Source organism: Amphiura filiformis, chromosome 17 (genome assembly GCF_039555335.1).
Source record: "Amphiura filiformis chromosome 17, Afil_fr2py, whole genome shotgun sequence".
Classification (NCBI taxonomy): Eukaryota; Metazoa; Echinodermata; class Ophiuroidea; order Amphilepidida; family Amphiuridae; genus Amphiura; species Amphiura filiformis.
Window position 1 is genome coordinate 45767586 of NC_092644.1, and position 23151 is coordinate 45790736.

A 23151-nucleotide genomic window follows, 5' to 3' on the forward strand; every position below is an offset into this window, starting at 1 on the left:
TTTTTTAAATCCATCTCTTAGTGCTCCACCACAAGGTAGAGTTAGGAACACGCCTTTCTCTCAAGTCATAAGTCCATGATTTAGACTTCTGCGTAGTCCACTTGCCCTTTCTGCATACTCTGGCTATTACTTTTAAGCATAAACCTCTGATTTGTATCAATTGTGCGCATTTGATAGATTTTCACATCTGATCTTTTCCATCATCGTACTCCCTATAATAAACACCAATACAATTTCAAGTTCAACTGAATGCGTTCATCATGATTAAAAACATATTTTTACTTATCAACAATCGACCATGGCATAGTCTAGCCCATGATAGATATACCTGAAGGCGAATGATAAGTCATAATTATAAACAAAACCAAAGCAAAATCAATATTATGTAATGCAAATAAAATAAGCAATGCAGTTTTTACTGGAGTCTCAGAATCTGCAGAAAGGTGTTTTCAAATCATATGCCACCTTCACAATTTTAACAAGCAAATTTAGACCTTCACAGAGTAACTATACTCCATTAACATGATTCAAGTCTGCACCCTTTTAATACCCCTGGTTTCGTCAGTGCTGATCGTATTGTAAGTTTCGTAAGCGAAAAGACTAAGCAATATGGAAAAACACGTAATTATTTATCATTAAAATTCCATGAAAGAGAGGAGGATTTAAAACTAATATCTTTACCCCAATTAATAATAAAAATATTAACATGATTAAAATCCATTTATTCTGATACTACATATTATATACCTTTAAAGTTATATGTATCTTTCCACTTATTCGTCCTTGTCATTGCATCGCAAACAGAGATGGTAGGATTCATCTTGCACCGAATAATAACGCGTGGGCTTATATGTGATATGATTAATATCCGTTACACGGCGGTGAGGTATGTACATAATCTAGGAAACAGTTACGCAATAGAAAGATCTCTTATTTTGTGTCCCATAGATAGATGGCAACCGGTCATTGTGTAAGCGCAATAAACCCTAAATTCCAGGTATCATTTTGTCAATGAAATGTCTGCTAGATAAAAAAAAACTGCGGGTTTATACTGACTTTTGTAACCGTTTTGACCTACTTTTACTGTCACTATTATATAAACTTTTTTTATAACCATTTACTAGTATTTTGATGTAATAAACACCAATACAATTTCAAGTTCAACTGAATGCGTTCATCATGATTAATAACATATTTTTATTTATCAAAAATCGACTATGGCATAGTCTAGTCCATGATAGATATATCTGAAGGCGAATGATAAGTCATAATTATGAGCAAAATCAAAGCAAAATCAATATTATAAAAATGCAAATAAAATAAGCAATGCAATTTTTACTGGAGTCTGCAATTCGAAAAGACTAAGCAATATGGAAAACACTTAAAACACGGCATTTATCATTAAAATTCCTTGAAATGTTGAATGGGTTTTTTATTGTACTGTTTACCGGTAACCCGCACCCCACGAGCTTGCTCCGCGCGTGTTGCCCCACAACTCCTTTTCAGGTTTTTCATTGATGCCACTCGTTATATCTTATCTCAGGCTCACTTTTGTTCTGTCTCTTGCCCAATCACTTGGTTGTTTGTTCTACCGTGATCGCATTTGACTGTCAGCAGTGGGCTTGTGATCGGATAGACTTACTTGCCTAATTACTTTTGTGTTGTGTTGTGAAATAATTGTTTCTTGAATTGAATTGAATTGAGAGAGAATAGGGTTGTTAAAAAATATCTTTACCTCAATTAATAATCAAAATATAAAAATGCATTCATTCTGATACTACACTTTATTCATCTTTATAGTTATGTAGCCTATACTTTTCCCTTATCTGAATATCATTCAGCAGGAACCACATCTCAAATCGGGTTTATACTGACTTTTGTAACCGTTTTGACCTAATTCAGCACGATTATTCAGCAAATAGGTGATAGTATAATAATTGAATTACAAATATATGATAACAACATAATTAAGCCTTCTGATGTTAAATATTTTTTCGAAAGGAAAATAGTCAAGTAATCTAAAATTAAACACATGTTTGGTGTAAACACACCAATTGTGGAGAAAAGCATCATACATGGAGAAACTCATATTAACCTACAACATTTTATTTGTCATTGGACACAAATTCGACCGTTTCCGTAAAAAGTCCTCTTTTTTGTTACAAGATAATCACACACTACCATTTACCAATGAATAGATTATACATTGTTAACCAAAGCTATGTGAAGACTCTTTTCTTAATCATTCATTTGTAAAGTTTGCGTGTTAGCAAGTTTTGGCTCCGTACCAAAAGAAACCGCGCCACGTTTAATGTCGGCTAGACAGCGTTGATGTGCCTATCTTGGAAAAGTCCATTCAAAAGAATTTATTTCTCACCACATGGCTATTTTTACAACCTCATTTAAGCAGGATAATGAGTACGAATAAATTGGTAAATTCTAGGTAAAATAACTATATGAAATGTATCTAACAGACGGTGGATATCTGAGTATCATTCAGTAAAAAACACACCCGGAATTCGGTTTCATGTTGACCATTTTGTATGAGACAACATAATAAGTCTTCTACTGATGTCTGTTTTTATCGGTTCGCGGTATATATATTAAAAGGCCCTATAGTAGGGCAACAACCAAGTACAAATGTGTCAATAAGCCTGCATTTGCAGCTAACGTTTTAGATATTTGAAATATTGAGGTTGAGGTACATTTCTTGGAAACTCAAGTGTATAAGAAAAGTACTCTCCGTGAAATCGTATGGGATAAATTTATACCTGCACGTAGCAATGCATGTTTGACCTCGCTGAACAATTACAGCTGAAGTTCATCGTACTCAATGAAATGGTCATTGCTATTAACGTATTCCCATTATGTACATGGCTGCTGGAAAATATTTATATTCACACACAATATAATAATTGACTGATGTCAATTTTGTCCACGTGATATAATTTTATATTTTGCGCGCAAAATAGACAAATAACACTTGTAGATAAAATGTAAAGTACAAACTAATTTTATCCTGTTATTCTTTTAAAAGTCCTCTCTGTGTCCATATTTTAAATATTACCAAACTTAAGATATTTAGCATTAGCTCGTGACCATGACTTTTTAGCATGGATACAATATCGCCACCGATTATGATGCATACAAACATTGTTAGACGTGCTTTAATTCATGTTCCACGGATTAAGCATTAATTCCCCGTGGCATAGGTCCTCTAAATTATCGTGTAATTAAAACACCCATGTCATAGTCTCCAGGAAAATTGCTTGTATTCCTGCTTGTGGCGTCACACTCGGACCGTCTTGTGACAATACAATGCATTTGACTTTGATTCAAATTCAAGAATTATGTATTCCTTTGCCACTGCCTTTTAACGTTTTAATAATATTTAAATATCAGGTTATATAAAGGTCGTGAAAACATTTTTAAAACGTTATTGTAAATATTTTGGGCAAACATTTTTTGCCAAATATTTTTTCAACACCAAAATAACATTCTGTTTAGAATGATTTGTACCAAGTTTTCAAAAATGTTTTTGGAAATTTTATTAAACCGTTTTTATACCCTTTATATAACCCGACATTTAAATGTTTTCTGTAAAACATTTGTGTTTGCTGTGCAGTGAATTACCAACAAATGTTATTTAATGTTATGAAAACGTTTTATACCATTAATGTACCATTTATATAACCCGACATTTAAACGCTTGCTGACAACCTTTTTATAACCTTTTGCGAATGATGTCGAAAACGTTTTGTGTTTGCTGGGATACTTCTTCATAAGGAACATAAAGGCATTTGAACCTTGTGTGTACTAAAGTTTCTTTGTCTCTTTATTCAAATGGATTTCCGTCTTTCTGCCAATGTCAGCACTGGAATAGGGGCATGATGTCACCACAAGTGCCACCTTCCATCCAATTTATTAGCCTAATCCTAGTTATTTCAGCAAAGAAGAAAGAATCCAGTACGTCTTGAGAAAAATACAGGATATTGTACCAATGGTCAACTTAGAGTTTACGAAATTCTTTATTTTGCAGTAATGCTGCAATAGTTTTAATTTCTCTTTTCACACTGATAAGTCGTCCCGTTCATTGGATACCTTCATTGGAACCTAAATCGCCGGTTTGGAACTTAACAGAAGTAGAAGTAATCAAAATACGTTACAAAAACAATTGTTACGCTACACGCTGAGCAAGTGACAAACAATCGAGTTACATGCACGGGATTATTAAGTTAATGAAAGTATCGGAAGTAACTAAACGATGGCAGTATTTACAATATTGGATCCAGAGGAAAAAAATTGCCGTTGGTTATCTTCCTATAAACAATTTCATTGCCTAAAAATCATTTCATGTTGCCAAACATAAATTCAACTCATTTCTCTTAATATAGATTATAATGCTGGCAATAACTGGCTGTATTCATGTAGCCCTGTGAACATAATCCCATTTGTAACACATATATATGTAAGGTAGAATGATATCCAATTTGACTGTGCCTAATATATTTTGTAATGTCAATTGAGGTGATGTGAGGTTTAAGTACACTGTTCTTATACTCACAGTTTAGGAAATGTGTTGCCCTAATTGCAAAGATGATCTATAAAAATAATACTGTCGTACTTTATTTAAAACCAACATTGATAGTTTAAATATTAAACCATAAATATTGTCATTTGTTCAAAATTAATGACATCAATAAATCATATTTTATTCATATTTATTCCCCTAATCTGTACTAGGGTTAGTATAATAATTTATGTTTGAAACGTACCCTGGAATGTTATTCAATTATAGTGAGTGGCTTTCCGTCGATACGCTCATTAGCAGCGTTTATCTAATATTTTACACACAGTTTACGTATTATTGTACTTCACTGATTACTAAGGTAGACAATTCGTCGCTCGAATGAGGAAATAATAATAGTGTATGCGTTTATTTTCTATGGGCATATCTTTGGTAAATCAATAATAATTATGATTAGCTTTAGAACACACTAGTACATACATAGCAAATGCGGGTTTATGGTCCTTGACATTGTGTGTGACAATCCTGCAACAGAAAAACAGACTTTATAAACAAATTGGTCAAAGTTGTAGTCAACTTCGCTAACTGAAATGTTTAGTTAAATGCGCTAGACGTGTTTCTTTGTTTCAGTGGCGTAGCGATGGGGGCAAGGGGGAAGGCATGTGCCTTGGGCGCTGCCCTTAGAGTGGAGGCGCTGAATTGATCAATTCAGCATCGATTCTGCGCCCCCTCCAAGCGATGAAAGTCAAACTATTTGCGCGCTATGTGAGCATTTCAGCACAGAATCATTATAACCAAAATTAATTTGTGGTAGGCCCTATTTGTGCAAATTTTCGCAAATTGTATCAATATTGGGAAGGGGCATTATGTATCCTTAGCCCTGGGCCCCACGACTCCTAGTTACGCCACTGGTTATTTTTTTACAGCGATGAAGAGCGTCTTCAACAGTTCTAAATTAATTTCTCACGATAGGTTTGTTTTTCACAGCCTTGAAGCTGAGGCGTAGCGATGGGGGCAAGGGGAGTTGCACGTGCCCTGGGCGCCGCCCTTAGAGTGGAGGCGCTGGATTTACCAATTCAGCATGATTCTGCGCCCCCTCCAAGCGATGAAAGTCAAACTTTTTTGTGCGCTACGCGAGCATTTCAGCACATAATCATTATAACCAAAATTAATTAGTGGTAGGCCCTGTTTGTGCAATTTTCGCGCGCTCCCCGCGCAATTGTATCAATAATGGGAGGGGGCATTATGTATCTCCTAGCTACGCCACTGCTTTATTTTTTACAGCGATGAAGAGCGTCTTCAACAGTTCAAAATTTCGATATGTTAAATATTATGTGAATCTTTTTCATTAATAGTTACCGTTTTTAGTAAAACTTACCTTAAGCATGTCATCCATTTAGATATATCCAACTGAACTACTCGGAATATATATCCAATAATGTAGATCACTATTTCTCCCTTTCTGGACACGATAAAGTTTACATTTTCCAAATAAAATATATTCAAATCCCTTTATGACGATACTTCTTAATGACGATTTTCCAAAGTAAAATAATCCATCGAAAATAAATGAATTAATTCATTACTATATTTTCGCTTGAGATATTACATTTGCATACATTCTACAATCAATGTGAAATAAATCTACGCCGAAACGGAAATGGATTGGTACAAACATTTAAAGATGAACAATATATGACCCATAAAACACCTGATTGGCTGAGAGCGTCATTTGTTATATGAATGTAATGACGTAGCAGACTCAGAATTTGAGAGCTGCCTTTTGTTGAAATACTAATTTAATAGCACAAGGTAATATAGTTTTAGTTGCATATAAATGACCCTAGGCTTATGACAAACTTCTGTGTTTGTATTTAAAACAACAGTCATACATTGCTTATCGTATTTACCAGTGATGTTGTTGCAAGCCTCAAAGGGTTTGTTATCCAACGCGCTAAAACACTGCAAATATGCCACCAAATGTTTTTGACCAATTGTGGGACTTACTTTTCACTCATTTGACTGTGTTGTGGATTGCAATCGCAACCCAAGGCCAAAACACCTTACCCAAATTCACTTCAGAATGCAGTATACATTGTTTGTATAAGTTAACAAAATTTGAATATTTAATGCAAAGTATGGTATGATTGGATAATATGTTCTTGCATATAAACATGAATGCATACAATTAACGAATTGCAATAATAATTTTACCATGTTTACATATAAAATAAAAATATTCTTTTTGTTGTTGATTACAAAGTTCTGTTGCACTCAATGTTCCGGACGACTGATGTATCTTGATTTAAACTTGTCCAGCGAAAACCACTGTTTACTTGCATAATATATACCTTTTGCGTACAAAATCCTTGCATAGATGACAATTTCTAAAATTGTGCTCTTTTCATCATTCACTCACTTTCTTCAGGAAACAGGCCTTGTTCCACACACTTTCCATTTACATTGACAGATGTTTTGTTTCGTAAACCAGACTTCAGCAAGTAGACAGAAGAATATATTCCTTTTTTTGGGAATGATGGACCTTTTCGGTGTACTCCAAATCTCCTTTGTTTTTGCTGGATATTTAATTAGCTATGCAATTTGCACAGATGTCTTTGTTTTATGACATATAGCAGTACTAACATTAAAGTGCACATAAACTCTTTCATAAATCTGTCACGGAAATCTCATGTTTCTCTTATTTATCACACGGAGGCCGAAATCTCCAGATGTTTTTCTTAATATGATAATATTTGCAGTATTTGTAGACCTAAAATTTGATGATATATAACTTAAAATTGTAAATTTCTAGCATATTTAGAAAACAAGTTGTTAGTCGCACATATCTCTGCTTGCGTATTGTCTGAGGATTGTCTAATAATTATGACATCATAGTATAGCTAACTAGTGTATTTGGAAACTGTTGCCAGAACATCGTCTTATTAGTATTGAACTAATATAGGAGATGGGTTGCAACATCATTTTGTCGATCAGAAGCGTTGCAATAAATCCACAGAAAGTGTATAGTAACAATGGAAATTACAGGCATGGCAATAAGGTAGTATTCATTCATTCGTATTTCGAACTATTGTCGAACTATTGTTCTCTGGAATCCACCTTGTGGGCCAATGTTTGATTGGCGTATATTTTGCACATGGTCTATACTACTGACAAACCTGCAATTCATTCCACACAGGAGCTATTAGATTGCTTTTCATATACCAATTTGCTCTTTTGACATGACGATATACATATTTCTTTAATAGGGCCATCTGGTCCTGCGTGATTAGTACAATTATTTTGTATCAATTGTCAGCCTCCAGGCCATGTGTAATGTTGAATGGATTATACAAATATATTTGTATAAATAAAATACCATCTATGGGGCGGGTTCATAAATGTGCAATGCCACAAAGTTTATTTGTAAGGGTATATCGCGAATACCGCATCACTCTATGTCATTTGTTCATAGGCGCCATTATGAAGGATAACCTATAACTCAGCAGCAATACTTTGCACTATTAATTGTATTTTGTTGTAGTCCAGTTGCTAAAAACTAGGTGCTTTGTTTCGATGATGTGGTGTATTTAAAATTTAAAATGACGATCAATCATTAGTTTACGTGACACTCTCTCTACAAAACTTTATGCTATTTATTGTTAAATCCCAATATTTTCATCTTGGTCTTCTTATGGTACATTTTGATGACAAAATAGGTGTGTTTTTTTAATCTTGACGCATAAGTCAGATAATGGACGTTCCCCGATATTGCTTCTAATAACTTGATGGGGTCTATGATTATTATGTTGGGATATCTTCTCTTCCTCGATGCGCAATCTGAATTGATTTTATGATGCTCATAACCCACTTTAAAAAATTTATAGCAAGGATTCACCCCATAGCACCACAATGCTAAATACTTTGTCCGTATAAATTATACCGAAACCTTGAAAATCATGTTAATAAGGTCATACGCTTTATTGTCTTGGATGGTCACGAATTAAATCTAAATAATTAAATGGCCGATTTTTACACCTTTCTGTGTTTGTGTCGAATTCTTAAAAGTGAATAATATAGACCACTTGACATGTGACGTCATTGCCCGGCAGTATGCGCCCGAATTATGGCAATTTCCATTATTCTTTGACCTGCACTGCAGTGTGCGTACTCATCGTAGTTTGCTCAGGGAACGATTTTAAATGGACAATCACAAATAGTACTAGTCTACTGTAGTAGACCATTTTAATTTATCATCCCTCTAATCCCTCTGACCATAGACAATCCACCAATCCTGTCTACTATGTTTGGAATATATAATGAACTATGCACTCTTTACTGAATATGATGCTACCTCATTAAAAATGCAACCTTGGTTGTTTATGCACAGACCCTGTTGTTTATGTTACCTGATCCAGATAGAGCTACCCAGCTGGACCACGCATATGGATTTGTAAGCGCTCTTTAAGCAAAGTCATTGTTCATTGAATTTACAACCGTATGAAAAACAGGAGAAACTAGTAACTTTTCGCACAATATTTGCAATTTGAAGAGATTTGGTCGTTGCTCATTGAAATGAGGCTAGTATATGGACAATTATAAGTGTGCTCTTTCATTTAACGGCATAACATCTGAAAAGCATTATAAGAATAACATTTTGGTCAGAAATCGTATTTGAATAGGTCGTTTTAACAGATTTACCACATCACATTCGCCTTGCTATAAACATTGAATTGCGTTATCTGTTGACGAAATGGAAAAGTTGTTTTTAGGGGAAGTGTTAGCTTTCGTTCGATATTTAAAAAATCTGATTGGATGAATAATGATAACATTCGTATAGTCCTGTCCACGTCCACGTCCAAAGAGGCTAAAATGTTTAAAATGCCTTTAGATTAATTTTTTTTTTTTAATGAGGTATTTGGTCGAAATGCTCTAGTAGATAACGGAATCAACGTCTTGTCCTCCCACAACTGAAAATCACTGGCGTGAGACTATCAATAAAGTTTATTTTTGTGGACCGAGTACATAATGCAGTTGGACAAATCATTGCTGGTGGGCACTGAAGAAGGAAAATTATGATGGGACGCTTCACAGAATTGTTTGGCAATCGTAACATTGTTTTGAATCTTACGCCACTGGATTTCTTCTTGTGGGGCTATCTGAAACCACAAGTCTTCCTCCAGACCTTATATTATATATTTGATTATGTGAAATTGAGAGCGCTATTTTAAAGTTAAAGAGTAGGTTATACAATGAGGTGTGGCTTACAGCTTACACCACAACAGAGTGCACTTCATACCGTGACTATAATGTTCCGTTCTCAGGATAATCAGAGGGTGTATGATATGAGTAACTTACCAGATTCTTAACTTATTCTTACCAATATTCATTTGAGTTAGACATGATACATACATGTATTGACGTTTTTACATGTATGCAATAAGACCGCAATTAAAGCTTAATATAAATAGCGCCCTCAATGCTCTCATAGCTAATAATGTTGCATATTTCTGCATGGACTTCAGCGCTGAGAGGACCAGTGTGTAAAACGGACGTATATCTATTTCAATCCTTTTTCTGAAATTTCGTAGCGATATCGTGAATTTGCATTGGACTTTAGGCAAAAAAAAAATCCATAAAAAATTAATGTTTCGAATGGGACCGTCCACTACCAAGGGACCTAAAAAGCGGGACATAGAAGTCCCGATAACATCAATAAGGGTTATCTATTAACAGGTACGGGTTTAACGGCAGTGGAAATTACTATTATAGTAAGCACACTTTCCTAATCGATGTGTTCATACCATAGTAAGATTTGAATTGATAACATCTAACAGTATATCATCATCATCATTCCCAGACACGAGGTAAAAACCGCTTATTATTATTATTAGGTGGCATGTACCCCATAATGCCAAAAATTTATTGTCCTATTTACCTGCTAGATTTGTTTTGGCCCGCCTTTTCTAACCGTCAAAGGTCCCCCCATTTGACCCCCACCGAGCACATAATTATTATTCACCCATTGTCTTTACAGGGTGTATCAATATATAAGGTGTACAGTTTGAAAAATACCACTAGATTAAAAGGTACGAGGCATTTGGTCAAAATGCTTTAGTTTATGGCTTGATTTAATATCTTGTCCTTCCACAACTGTAAAATCACTGGCGTGTGACCATTAATAAGGACTCAGTGGCTATTTTGTATTAGCCGTGTTAAAATACAGTTACGCAAAGCAGTTAAAATAACAAGAAAGTCACAGTTTTACCACTCACTTTACATTAATTGACAGAACACCTTGAAGAATTGTGATTGCTTTGAAGCACTATAAAGTGGAATGTCCCTAAGATCTCTGGATTACTTCTTGTGGGGCTATCGGAAATCACAAGTCCTCCTGGAGACCTGATGAACTCCAGAGATTCAAAATTGCACAAGGTGACTACGCAGGCAGGACATACCTCTCAGAAGACGTGGTCATGGTGGTGTGAATACCATGTTGAGGAGAGCTGATATCTGCATACAGAGGAACATTGTTTTGGTGGCCATGTGGAAGACTAAGATTGTCAATTACTGTAAAGAAAGTGGTTGAATAATTATGTGATTTTCATGTTGCTTGAGTTTAATTGACTGAGCAACTGCATTTTTACTCGGCTCACTAAAATAGACACTGAGTCCTTATTAATGGTCGCACGGCAGTTGATTTGACAGATGTGGGAGGACAAGATGTTGATTCAGCCATCAACTACAGAATTTGACCAAATACCTCATACTTTTTAATCTTTGATACACCCTGTCTTGTATTGTATTGCATTGTATTGCATTGTATTGCATTGTATTGCATTGCATTGCATTGTATTTTATTTTATTGTATTGTATTGTATTGTATTGTATTGTATCAAAATCTCTTTCAGTTTGTTAAAACATGACAAAACACTCAACTATACAATATCACTCGGAATCTGGACAACAGTTTTTGTATCATTTTATTAGAAAATGGACCCTCATGAACAGAGGTAGAAGACATAACAGCCCATACATACATACAAAGTGTTCTGCATGGTAGATCTTTCAACTATAGGTGCGCGCGAAAAGAATACAGATCTGGGTGCTTGCACTATTAAGAGCAAAGCTTTATATATTCTAACTTACAATGTTAATTGTCTCTGTAATTAATTACAGTACTACAGACATCTTGGTCAACGTGCAATTACACAGATTGTAATGATTATTTACTTGTGCTAAACACAGTAATTGTATTGTTTTTGCGCACCCTATTATTAGCCATTATTTAATAGTAGGCTTTCATTATTGCATAAAACCCTCAAATTTGTCTACATCTAATACAATTAAAAACAACATAAATTGCTACATTAATATTACCTAAGCCAAACAAAAAACTTATAAAACTTAATTTAAATTAGCCTATACAATATTAAGAAATTACATTTCACCTTTCATTAAATTGTTAAATAGCTTGAAGAGATGGGTATTTTGAAATATATGATATTAATATGTAATTTGTTCAATACATCCTCCCCTCATTCTTTGGTAATTTAACCTATTATTGAACACGTTGAAGCGTAAACACTATAGCTAATTAATACTCATAGTGACTACCTATGATTTTGAAAACAAAACATGTTTAAGCCCAGTGTCTCGCATTTCATTAAGAATACCGATATATGGCAAACCTTTGGATGATCAAAAAGGCATATTTTGTTTTTTATTCAAAAGGAGACATGTTTAGAAACGTCTATCTAAAGAGGGAGAGGACTCTTAATTCGAAACATGCAGTTTAGTGGAAGTACAAAGTCCTACACCACTGGTACAAAAGTCCGTTCTGTTTTGACTTATCAAGAAATATTTTTGAAGCTATAAAGCAATTATTAAGACATATTTTTTATATTTACAAATATATTTGGTTATAACTATGGCCTACAAAATAATGTAATACTTGTTTTGGAGAGAGTTACAAGTGATTTAAATAGAAAAGTGTATATAATGGAACCAAATCCATATCTTATCCGTACAGAAGGTATTGTTGTAGGATGTTATGTTACTTACGATACCGCCCGATATAGCACCTGTGTGTTACAAGCAAGTTTATATGATATACCTTTAACATTGTATAATATCATAAGCCACTGTCAATGTATATAACAATATCTATTCAGTATACGGTAGTTATAAAATCCACTAAACACCAGGGTGCCATTGGATGTTTTTTATTTGAAATAAAATGACATAGATCAACTGTTTGCACTATCATAATTTTAACAATTTAAAATCTATGAAAACGGGGTAAATTTGTCGAATAAGCAAACGGAACACTAAAGTATTTAATTTTGTTTACGCACATGAACAATAAGTAGGCTATTTGTCATACGTAGTCATAATGCGCGCGTCATAATGTATCACATCATTACTATAAAACAGTGTTACCAAAAATCTTAAATCATTGTATGAATCTAAAAGTGATTTTAACAGCCGCGTCGTAATTTAGCTCTATTTTAAATCGATTTTGTTATAAAATGTATACTGAGAGATGAGTAAGTAATGTTTCAGGCGATTGCATACAGTACACGTAAGTTATCACATCATCACAACTATGGATTATTTGCAATTATTGGTCAGCGTAAATTCTACATAGGGGCGAATACGATATGCAAACATTTGGTCATTTGTATATTATAGAATATGAGGGCAGCATAATACTTAAATCATGAATTTCAAAGTGCGCTATAGAGGGCGTCAAGACATGTTATTGAAAGTGATATCTGAATTATGTCAAGAGAGTATTTGTAAGCGACAATGAAAAAGGGTCGAGTTATTTGTCTCTACAAAATTGTCACAATGAAAGACCGGCATAGTATGTTATATCGGTCTTTAAGTCCTAAAGAATTATACTTAAGTAGTGAATTATTAACTGTACATAATGTCACAAAGTCATCTTACACAATTATTGGGGAAAATAGCGAGCGCCTATCTATTAATGCGCTTACGATTTCCAACTTATATACACAACTTACATATACATAGCCCTATACAATTTATATTGTAATAAACAATGGTATAACAATGTTGGTTCATATAATATATTTAGAACAAAGCATTGTAACATGAACAACTGTACTACAAACCCAATGGTTTTGGACTCAAACGTACACTATAAACACTAAAGTGGACATAATAAACAAATAAGTGTTGCTTAAGAACAAACATGAACAGTCATCCGTCAGCCACTTCTGTCCACTTTTCATGTCAAGGTATGTCAAACAGTCATTTATCATTACTGACAGTAATTATGACGCAAAAAACTACCAACAATTTGCAATCATTATAAATCCACATCATTTTTTACTCATCATAATATTTGCCACGTCACTCTCATTAAATATCAATATGTTGTAGAACAATCAAAGATATTTGCATAAGCGAATATAAATTTTAAGTATAATTAATACTGTTTTTAATTTATTGTAAACGTATTGGCAGGTAGCGGTTTATTTTTTTTACACAATATTGCAAATATTTGTAAAATGTATAATGTTGAACAATATCGACGAACACATTAATACCGTAGCCTTTTTAGTCTACATTATCAATCATTTCAATCATTTAAACATCTTAACCATAACATTCAATATATACACATATATACTTTTGGAATTAATAAATAATATTCTAATAAAACAAAATAAACATTAATCTTTTTTCATTTTCTGATCTGTTAACCTATACAAATATGTTTGCGAAGTAAAAAAGCACTTTTACAATAGACATGAGAAATGTTTACCAGTAATAGTTTATGTGAAACCTTCTGACAATTCCCATTAAACGTTACCACTGTAACCACAAAAGCATCACATTTTAAATAAAGGGTGTTTACGCCGAGAGATGTTCAATGTTTTACAAAGACTAAAAGTACGTCCTGTAAAGGTTGGAATTGAATCACTAAAATTTGTGTTTAAACATGAAACCTGAACTTTATTTTCTCCGCCATGGAACTATCGACTGGCGAAGATGGGCTACTTCATGACTTCATGAAAATCGCAGTTAACATAAGTTGCGTATGTTAACATTTGACGGAACATTTTACACAATTATACGGGGTGCCATTGTAATGTTTCACATCGAAAAGAAAGCGAAATAAAGATACATTTTGCGCAAACTGTATTCTTTTGGCTCAATTTAAAGAGGTTCTCCCAGCTCCCCCAGGTTGGCAAAGGTTATCGTGTCAAAAAGGTCTACATAGCCCAATCTAGACATGCCGACTACTCATGCGTAAAACTCGTCTGAACAATTGGCAGCTGCTTAAACGGAAACAGGAGTACAACTTGATGAAAAAGTGGCGATTGTTTAATAATTATTACGTATGAAAACATTTGCTGTACTAATTGATGGTTTTTTGCTGTACTAATTGATGGTTATTAAAATACCTTCCACAGCATGTTGTTTAAATATCTTACACGTACAAAATCTCAAGGCTTCCACGCTTCACGATAAAATCCCTTGCTACGTCTTCTCCACTTCTATGAGATCCTTATGTTTTTCAGATTTCCTTTTACATGTTAAGCGTACTGCCAACCGGCCAGCCCGTATTATTTTGCACAAGATTCCATGCACACGCTTGACGTCGCTCGCGTATGCGCGATGGTTGACGTTTAAAAGGAACCTTGCAAAAGCTTATAGACCCTTGCCACCCCTTACCCCTTCCACAAGATCTTCAGTCCCATCATATGCTACTCTCTTTTAGTCATTATAATTTTACGACCGTTACGTAAAATGACAGGGTATTACATTACAAAACCAGTTTCCTACTCGGTGCACCAGAGTATACTGGTTCATCTCTTTCTTGTTCTACATAAATCATGTAAATGCACAGCATACAAGAGTTAAAAAGGCAAGATTACACAATCTGCATAATTATTATTCGACAAAGTACTGCAATATACTAAACTTGAGGCACACAAACAATAATACTATAAGCCCTACTTTAAAAACGGTCGCCAAAAGCTGTTGTCAAGTCGATATGTATAGTAATTCTTAAATAAGTTCGTCAGGACTGAAGTATCAAATAAACCAAATAGTTTTTCAAGACAAGTCCCGTTTATTTTTGGACCTTTCATGAGTGGGTAGGTCTGCTCGTTTCCTGAGCTAAATTGATATATATATATATATATATATATATATATATATGTATTACTCCGCATGAGTTGCTGTTAGCCACTAACACCAACACTGTTGTCTCATCTTTGAAGGGTCTACACTTTTGGTTTGTTTTGATCGAAGTAATATTTAATCCCAGTCAATGAATCCAACTGGATCCGGTGGCAAGGTACTCAATCTATGAACATTATGACATGTTATATTCTACCTATCTCTATCATGTAAAATATTATTCTGTACTTAATCAGGTAAACCCGCTAGAGTCTATTTCATAGTGTTACAGCAACGCATGTGGATTGGTATTTGGTGCATCATCTGCGGGAGGACACAAGCAGACCCACCAGCTCATGAAACATACCAAGAAGTGGAGGTTTCAACTTGTTGAGGGTTGAGAACCAAAAAGCGCCTTAACTCACAATGAAATACATCGTGAGTTAAGACTTTCTGGTTCTTAACCCTATTTGCCTTGAAGAAATATTTGATTAATAAACTAATCAGTGATGTTCGTAAGTTAGTTGGAGAAAGTCAATTGTTTTGGGGTAAATATACACATCTTCCTAAGTCAACGTCTTGTCAGTCTTGTCTTGTCTTATAAGTCTTGTCTTGTCTTGTAAATTTCTCTTCCTTCTACAGATCTTGTATTTGGTCACTAGTTTGAAAGGTCTATGCAATAGTTATGTACTCCCGATGACACTTGACGAAGTCTTGCAAATTCCGTTTGCTTCAATTTGTCCCCTAGTATAATATAGGTGCGCCACGCCACGAATTTCTTAGATCACCTCTGCAACTGTAAAAATATTGCCAAAATTACATAATAGCTAATAAATGACACTGCCATGTCATTGTGAAAAGCTAAGGATTCTTAAGTCGTGTTCACATGGTCGTACGTAAGTCACTTATTACCGGTAATAGGTCACTATTACTGGCAAATAACAACAAAGCTTGATGTCTCGTCATGTCAGTAAATATATATCATCCAGGTTAACGTTTGTGAATTCATTGATTTCATTCAGATAAGAAATCAAATCAGTCAACAAATCGAACAGGCCACAGATCATCCTATCATGGATATAACTTTAGACCGACTGAAGATCCGACGGCACAAAGATACAGATCCGTGGTCATAGAGAAGTCAAACCTCCTTAAAATGTGTCAATACTCTTATTTTGACAGGTGTTACTTGATACATATTCGATATGATGTAATTATGCAGCAATTCTCTAACAGCAAGTCCTGTGAAATATGCATTTTGTTTTATTATTACTTGTCCGCTTACTTTCAGATCAGGTCGCGGTCAGGTCTTGGCATTATTAATGTCTCATGTACCTAGCAAATGGTGTCAAATTCAAATTGAGAGGTCAACATCGCTGGTATGTCTCCAAGTCTGTTACTTTGTGATATCCAAAGGTTTAATACTCGGAACGCTCATAATAATTTAGTAAACATTATGTTTCTTTATTCTGCATTATGTTTCTTATATTTAGACTTAGAAATTATGACGAACCACCAGTAAAATAAACGTTCGGAATTATAGTATTTAGTCTGTAGTTGTGTCATTGTAAGATCATCGTTGCTCAGTTGTTAAATAGGTCAAGTCACTGATCAAAATTTGGAGAGAAACAATTGACGTCTCATCTTTGTTCTTTGTCTGGGATGTATTTAAGACGCAGGTAAGCGGTTGTTGGGCTGTCCTGTCTTAGTTGAATGTTGCAGAATATTAAGTCTATATAGTCCGTCTTGTTCATTTTCACAGGCACAGGGTCATTTGGGAGTTTTGTTTTCAACAGAAACAGCAAAGAAAAGTTTTATTAACGTGAGGAAAATTTTATTACCAAGATAAAGGAGGCTTGTTACTCAACACTACAAACGTTATTTTTACCGTGTAAATCGTATCCTCATTGACAGTCACAAGATGGAACTAGAATACCGCTATTAGGTGGCGCCATATCAGAGTACGGAGTGGAATATGTTTTACGAACGACGATATGGTCAAACATATTATTATTACTTCAATGTAAGTTACTGGCAATAAATTAACACCGTCCAGATGGTACAGGCCAATCCGGCAACATGAAGTCAATATGGTAACAACCTAAATCAGGTTCACTGTATTTAGTAACTCAATCGGTCAAGTGCCCGACACTAGTGTGTAATTACGGTACCAGTTCGAACCTCGGTAGTGTCAAATTCTGTTCTCGTAAAATTTGAGCTAGCTTGAAATTCCACTGGACAAGGGTCTTACTGATAATTGTCCCGGTCTAGTCATACTGTCCTGGCTGCGATGTTCAGGCTGATAAGGATTCTGCGGGTATATAGAGTCGCATTCATGAATGATGTTGAAATAGTTTATAAAGTGTGTCTCGGGCCAAGTGGTCAGCGTTATGGTATTATACCATCTATACTAGAGTGAATTCTCCAACGGATTTCGAATGAGAAAATATGTTTGACATATTACATGCACAGATAATTATTTGAACAAGTATTTGTGTTACGAACCAATGCTGACGTCACAAATTAGGATATAATGGGCGCCATCGTCTTGTCAAGTTGGGAAGGGAGAACGTCGGAAATATGTTCGATTTATGCTTGTACCAAACAGATGTCACATTGTCAGGTAATGTCAATGCAAAGTCACGAAGAGTTATAAACATTTAAGTAATTAGTCATTATTTTTCAAGAAGAAGAATGATTGCTCCTTAATGGTAATATTATTGGTCAAGCGCATTTGGTCGTAGACTAATGACATTCAACCACTGATTGTCTAATAAAAGCCAATCAATGCTGGTATATAAATGCCCAATGCGCAGTAATTGAGTAAATCTAACGGTCTTTTTCAAGTTGAATGCAAATTTAACAAAAACGTCCACGAGCCGTAAATAACAGGTTACACGTCCACGTATCAGTCAGTATACAGTAGGCTTCGACTATATTTATAAATACGTTTTTATAAATACGCACATGACCACCTTTGCGCTGCCATAACAGCTTGTAGACAGTAAGTCCCGAAATGACCTTCTACATAGCGGATGATCTTCCTATATATTTGAATGGGAAGGTGGAACAACATGAGACTACTGTGCAGTAAAACTGTGTATTTTGTTCAACTTTGTGATTATATTGTAAACGTTTCCGTTGTTGAATATTTTTTTCGTCGTTAAATACTTTTAAAGTGTTGTTTTTAACAACATATTACACATTCGGAATCCCCCATGTGTAATAATTTTGCTATTCAATTAATACTTTTAAGTATTAGAAAATTTATGATATTAATTTTCAGAGTTCATATCCTTTTCTGTGTAGTGGTCAATGCATGAGGATTTGGTCACGCTTGCTGGCCTTGGTATGTCGTGCCCATGGATCACGTGCGTATTTATAAAAACGTATTTGTAAATATAGTCAAAGCATACTGGTATATAAGTCATTTTCGACTGTTATACAAATCGTGTTTTTGTTAGCGGTCTACATTTTGTCCGTCTTCTTCCATACCAAAGCTTTAAATTTGAATGTCACGTCATACGTCGGTAATACTTTCATAAAAATAAATAAAGTGCCTTGTTTTGTGCGTCAACATTCATACTGACTTACATTCAAGGTACATTTTATGATATACATATGAATTTGATTTGTTAGATATAGGCTATCTTCTTAGCTGTACCGACCTGCGGTAATTCCAATATATATACAATTAATTATCACTTGCCAACTCAACTGTGGAACAGGCATGACCTACATAACTTTCAATATACAAATAAAATCACATTACGTATTGAGGGTAGTCTTGTATCTGTACACCTAAATAATATACAAATACGTTCATTAACATATTATAACGGCAATATAACATATAATTATAGCATGGTCAGTCCTTGTAGTTTGTGACATCATGCCGTAAAGGTTCACCTAATGGCGCAATGGGCTCCCTTGACAAAAAATTCATTTTAGGCATAACATAAAAGTCCCCTCCCATAAAATTCCTACCAACAAATAAGGGTACGGAACCTTAATTCTTATTGGGATTTCAGAGGAGGGAGCGCTATTAGCACATGCAATTTACCCCAAAGCAAAGGAGCCCAAGGGCGTAATTAGGCGAATCTTTACGGTACTATTTCAAATAAAAATATTGTGGTCTATCTGTGTGTACACTTTTATATCCTTTTCAAATATTAACATGCATTACACCCGTTTGCCAGTCTGCAAAATAGCATTGCATTATAATATAGATGCTATTGACCGAACAACAATAAGAACGACGGTGATACTGACTTAAATAGTCATAATATAATATTTAAAAAGATTTAGGATGTCAAAGTTAAGTACAGTATTTAAAAGATAGATTCTCTGCCAGGTTACACTAACAGTTATAATTTTATCAAACTTTTTTGATATTTTTTGTAAAACACGAACACATTTCTACTAAGGCATCACATTGGTCTTGTGGGATAAAATACAAATAGTATAACTTCAATAAATAACAAGTAGCAATAATATACATTTCGCCAGAAATTACATCAGTATTTTTGACGAATAGTGCTAAAATAAACGTGTGCTTTCTGCATGCCGTCACCTTTACTACCCGGGCTTTACTACATGTAGCAAGTTCAGATACGACTTGTAATATACTCAAAGGCGCGGAACTTTGCTACTACCCAGGATGCACCTGATTCCATGATATTTTTGATTCTGATCGGCTCGAATGCATTAGCGTATCACGTGTAGACAAATAATAGCGAGCACTCTACTGTGTTTTCCGAAGTATTGCGTACACAATCGGAGGGCGGTATCCAATAAAGGTAAAACCCGGAAAATTCAAACGACTTTACCCACTTCGTCCAGCGCCATCTTATTGTGTCCATCATGCCTCTACAAGGCTAATCCAACTGCATCGAATAGTGACTACGACACGGCAAGTATTTGATGTAGTGTTAAATTTATCATCAAGTGCCAGTTGCCCTACTAACATCGTGTTGTTCTGCTCAATGCAACTGCGTAGATAGGGTGCATGTTTCTATCAATTGGCAATTTGTTTCATATTCAACACCATTCCATATTCTATGATTCACACTGATGTAAGAAATCATCTCATTGTCTTATAATTTCATTCGAGCATTTAAAACCTAATTATACCATTTTCACCCTGATGTGGCAGTGACGTCAACGCGTTGAGGCAATGGGGTGTCTTTAAGCGCGTGCGTGTGTTACGCAAGCGAACGCTAGCGATTTGAAGCTGCGTCCAATAAAATGCGCCTTGACGTCACTGCCACATTAGGGTGGAAACTGGTATAGTAGAACGGGCAGTAGCCTTGGCAATTTCGTCTCCATTCGAGACCAATCTTGCACCATAGACCCTAGATGTAATCTGTCCAGAGGTAGTCTCAACATTCATGTTAAGCCCCCAGCAGTGTGTGCTTCATCTTGTGACTTGAGTGCTCGGTTGGGCGGGTTAGCGAGGGTACTTCGTGATGGACTACTTCAAACCGATCCTGAAAGTTATTTACATTAACATATAGCCTATAGCTCTTGCGTTACAGAATATACATGCATACACGATATATATTGCTTTTACTGTTGGATGATAGTTGACATAAACATGATAAAGAGTTCAAAGTCATAATTTAAAAAAAGGGAACATACCCAACTCCTTGGTAGTTACAACAATCAGCAACTTAGATCATCGTTTTATATATTTTGTCCTTGTCAAGATCATAAGTCACAATAATTAAACTTGATTGAGATAAATCTGTATTGTACAATGCACGGTCATGTTTTCCTTCACTGTTAAAGTCCTAGTCAACATGCTGGCAATTACTGTGTCCTTATAAACAATACACTTAAAATCATTATGTAAATTAGTGGTTCCTAACCTTGTTTTGGAATCAGACCATTTCCGACCTCATGTAAAATTGTGTCACGTGACTAACGTTATTTTGGGCAGTCGCCGGACAACGCCAATTTTCGAGCTGGTGATCCTAATGGTGGCATTGAACCCTGGCTAGGAACCCTGTTTCAACACTTAAATTTCTATCACCCATAATTTATTTTGTTTGATAATTTTACTAGTATGCTGTTATCTAAACAAAGTTAATAAATAAAGGATACACATTTACCAAAATCAATAATACAACCGCGCTGCGGCTTACCCTCTGAATATCAAAGCTTAAACAATTTTTCATCAGAAGCCATAAAATATTTGCCCTCAATGTAGTGACGTCATACAATAAGAAATGGTACGAGTTTACAGCTGTTTTCGGTACTATGTGCAGGAATTCAGACGCTGATGAATACACCATTAAATTGCCAGCGATAACGCAATGACGTTACTGTATGGATTGTGGGCAACAGAGAACTTGCATTGGTATTGTTAATACAACAACAAATAAACTGAAGGTAAGACGTGAACACGTTTTTGAATGCATAAGAATTCTTCCTTAAAGATGTTCTCATTAGTACATAGCGTAATGGGTTTCCCCAAATATCTTACTATATATAGCAATAATTATTAACATACACAGTATTCAAAGTTATATTTAAAAAAGCGTATAAATGTATAATATGTCAAACTTTTGTGGTATTTTCTCGAAGACTCCGTTTTCGAAAGCTATTGACGTGATTAAATTGACTTGAACTATGTCTACGTCGTTTGAAGCTTGCTACCACAATTACTTATACTATTACGAGGACTGCCTAGCAACGGCACTTCTGGATCTTCGTCAATGTACAGAATAGGTTGATATCTTTCCCATTCAGGAGGGTACTGATATTCTGCTATATTACATGGCATAGATGGTGATTTTGGTTTGTAACGGTTTGCTTTAGATGGTAGTTCCATTGAACCGTCATCCCAAACTGAGAGTGGTGAAAAACATGACGATTTAGAGTCTTTTAGATTTGAAGTAGGCGCACCACAAGCGTCCGATACTTCAGATTTGACTGATTGCATACTATCTGTCCTAGAGGGCGGTTTCTTGACTACTTCTTCCATGGCATGAAACATGTCAGTTCCTATCGGGTCAGCCGCCAATTCTCCGTTGACAATTCTGCTCTCCATGTCGGCCATCTTTTTGTCCATACCGGAGAGTGCTTCGAACATCTCGTACTTGAATCCAGATATGTCTTGCTTGATGCGGTTCACCCATTGTTCCTGGTTACCTTCTTCGTCGTCCCTCTTGGCGTCGAATATGTACCTCTTCACTAGCTTTCCCATGATTTCCTACAAGAAATAGTTTTGAAGACATAGTATAAGTTGATGGGTATAACATGTTAAGTAGTTATTGTGCTGTTGGGGATGATAACACATTTATATCGGATAGTACTTACCGTACAGGTTGGTTTTTGTATCGTTATAAAGACCTTCAAGACGGGCTAAATTAACAACATTGGTACATTGTTTTAAGCTGTGCACTACATACACTGTTTGCTATCACTGATATTATATAGCTGTTGTTGTCATTCGCCGTAGA

General features: G+C 35.1%; 1 protein-coding gene across 1 annotated transcript in view; it reads right to left on the minus strand.

The window, feature by feature from the left end:
* Positions 1-11495: 11495 nt before the first annotated feature.
* The window catches only part of LOC140137875 (short transient receptor potential channel 4-like), a 236144-nt gene continuing 224488 nt past the window's right edge, over positions 11496-23151 (minus strand). The window contains 2 exon segments of the mRNA XM_072159679.1: positions 11496-22339; positions 22341-22901. Of these exon segments, the coding sequence (XP_072015780.1) occupies positions 22247-22339; positions 22341-22901 (654 nt within the window). The 3' untranslated portion in view covers positions 11496-22246.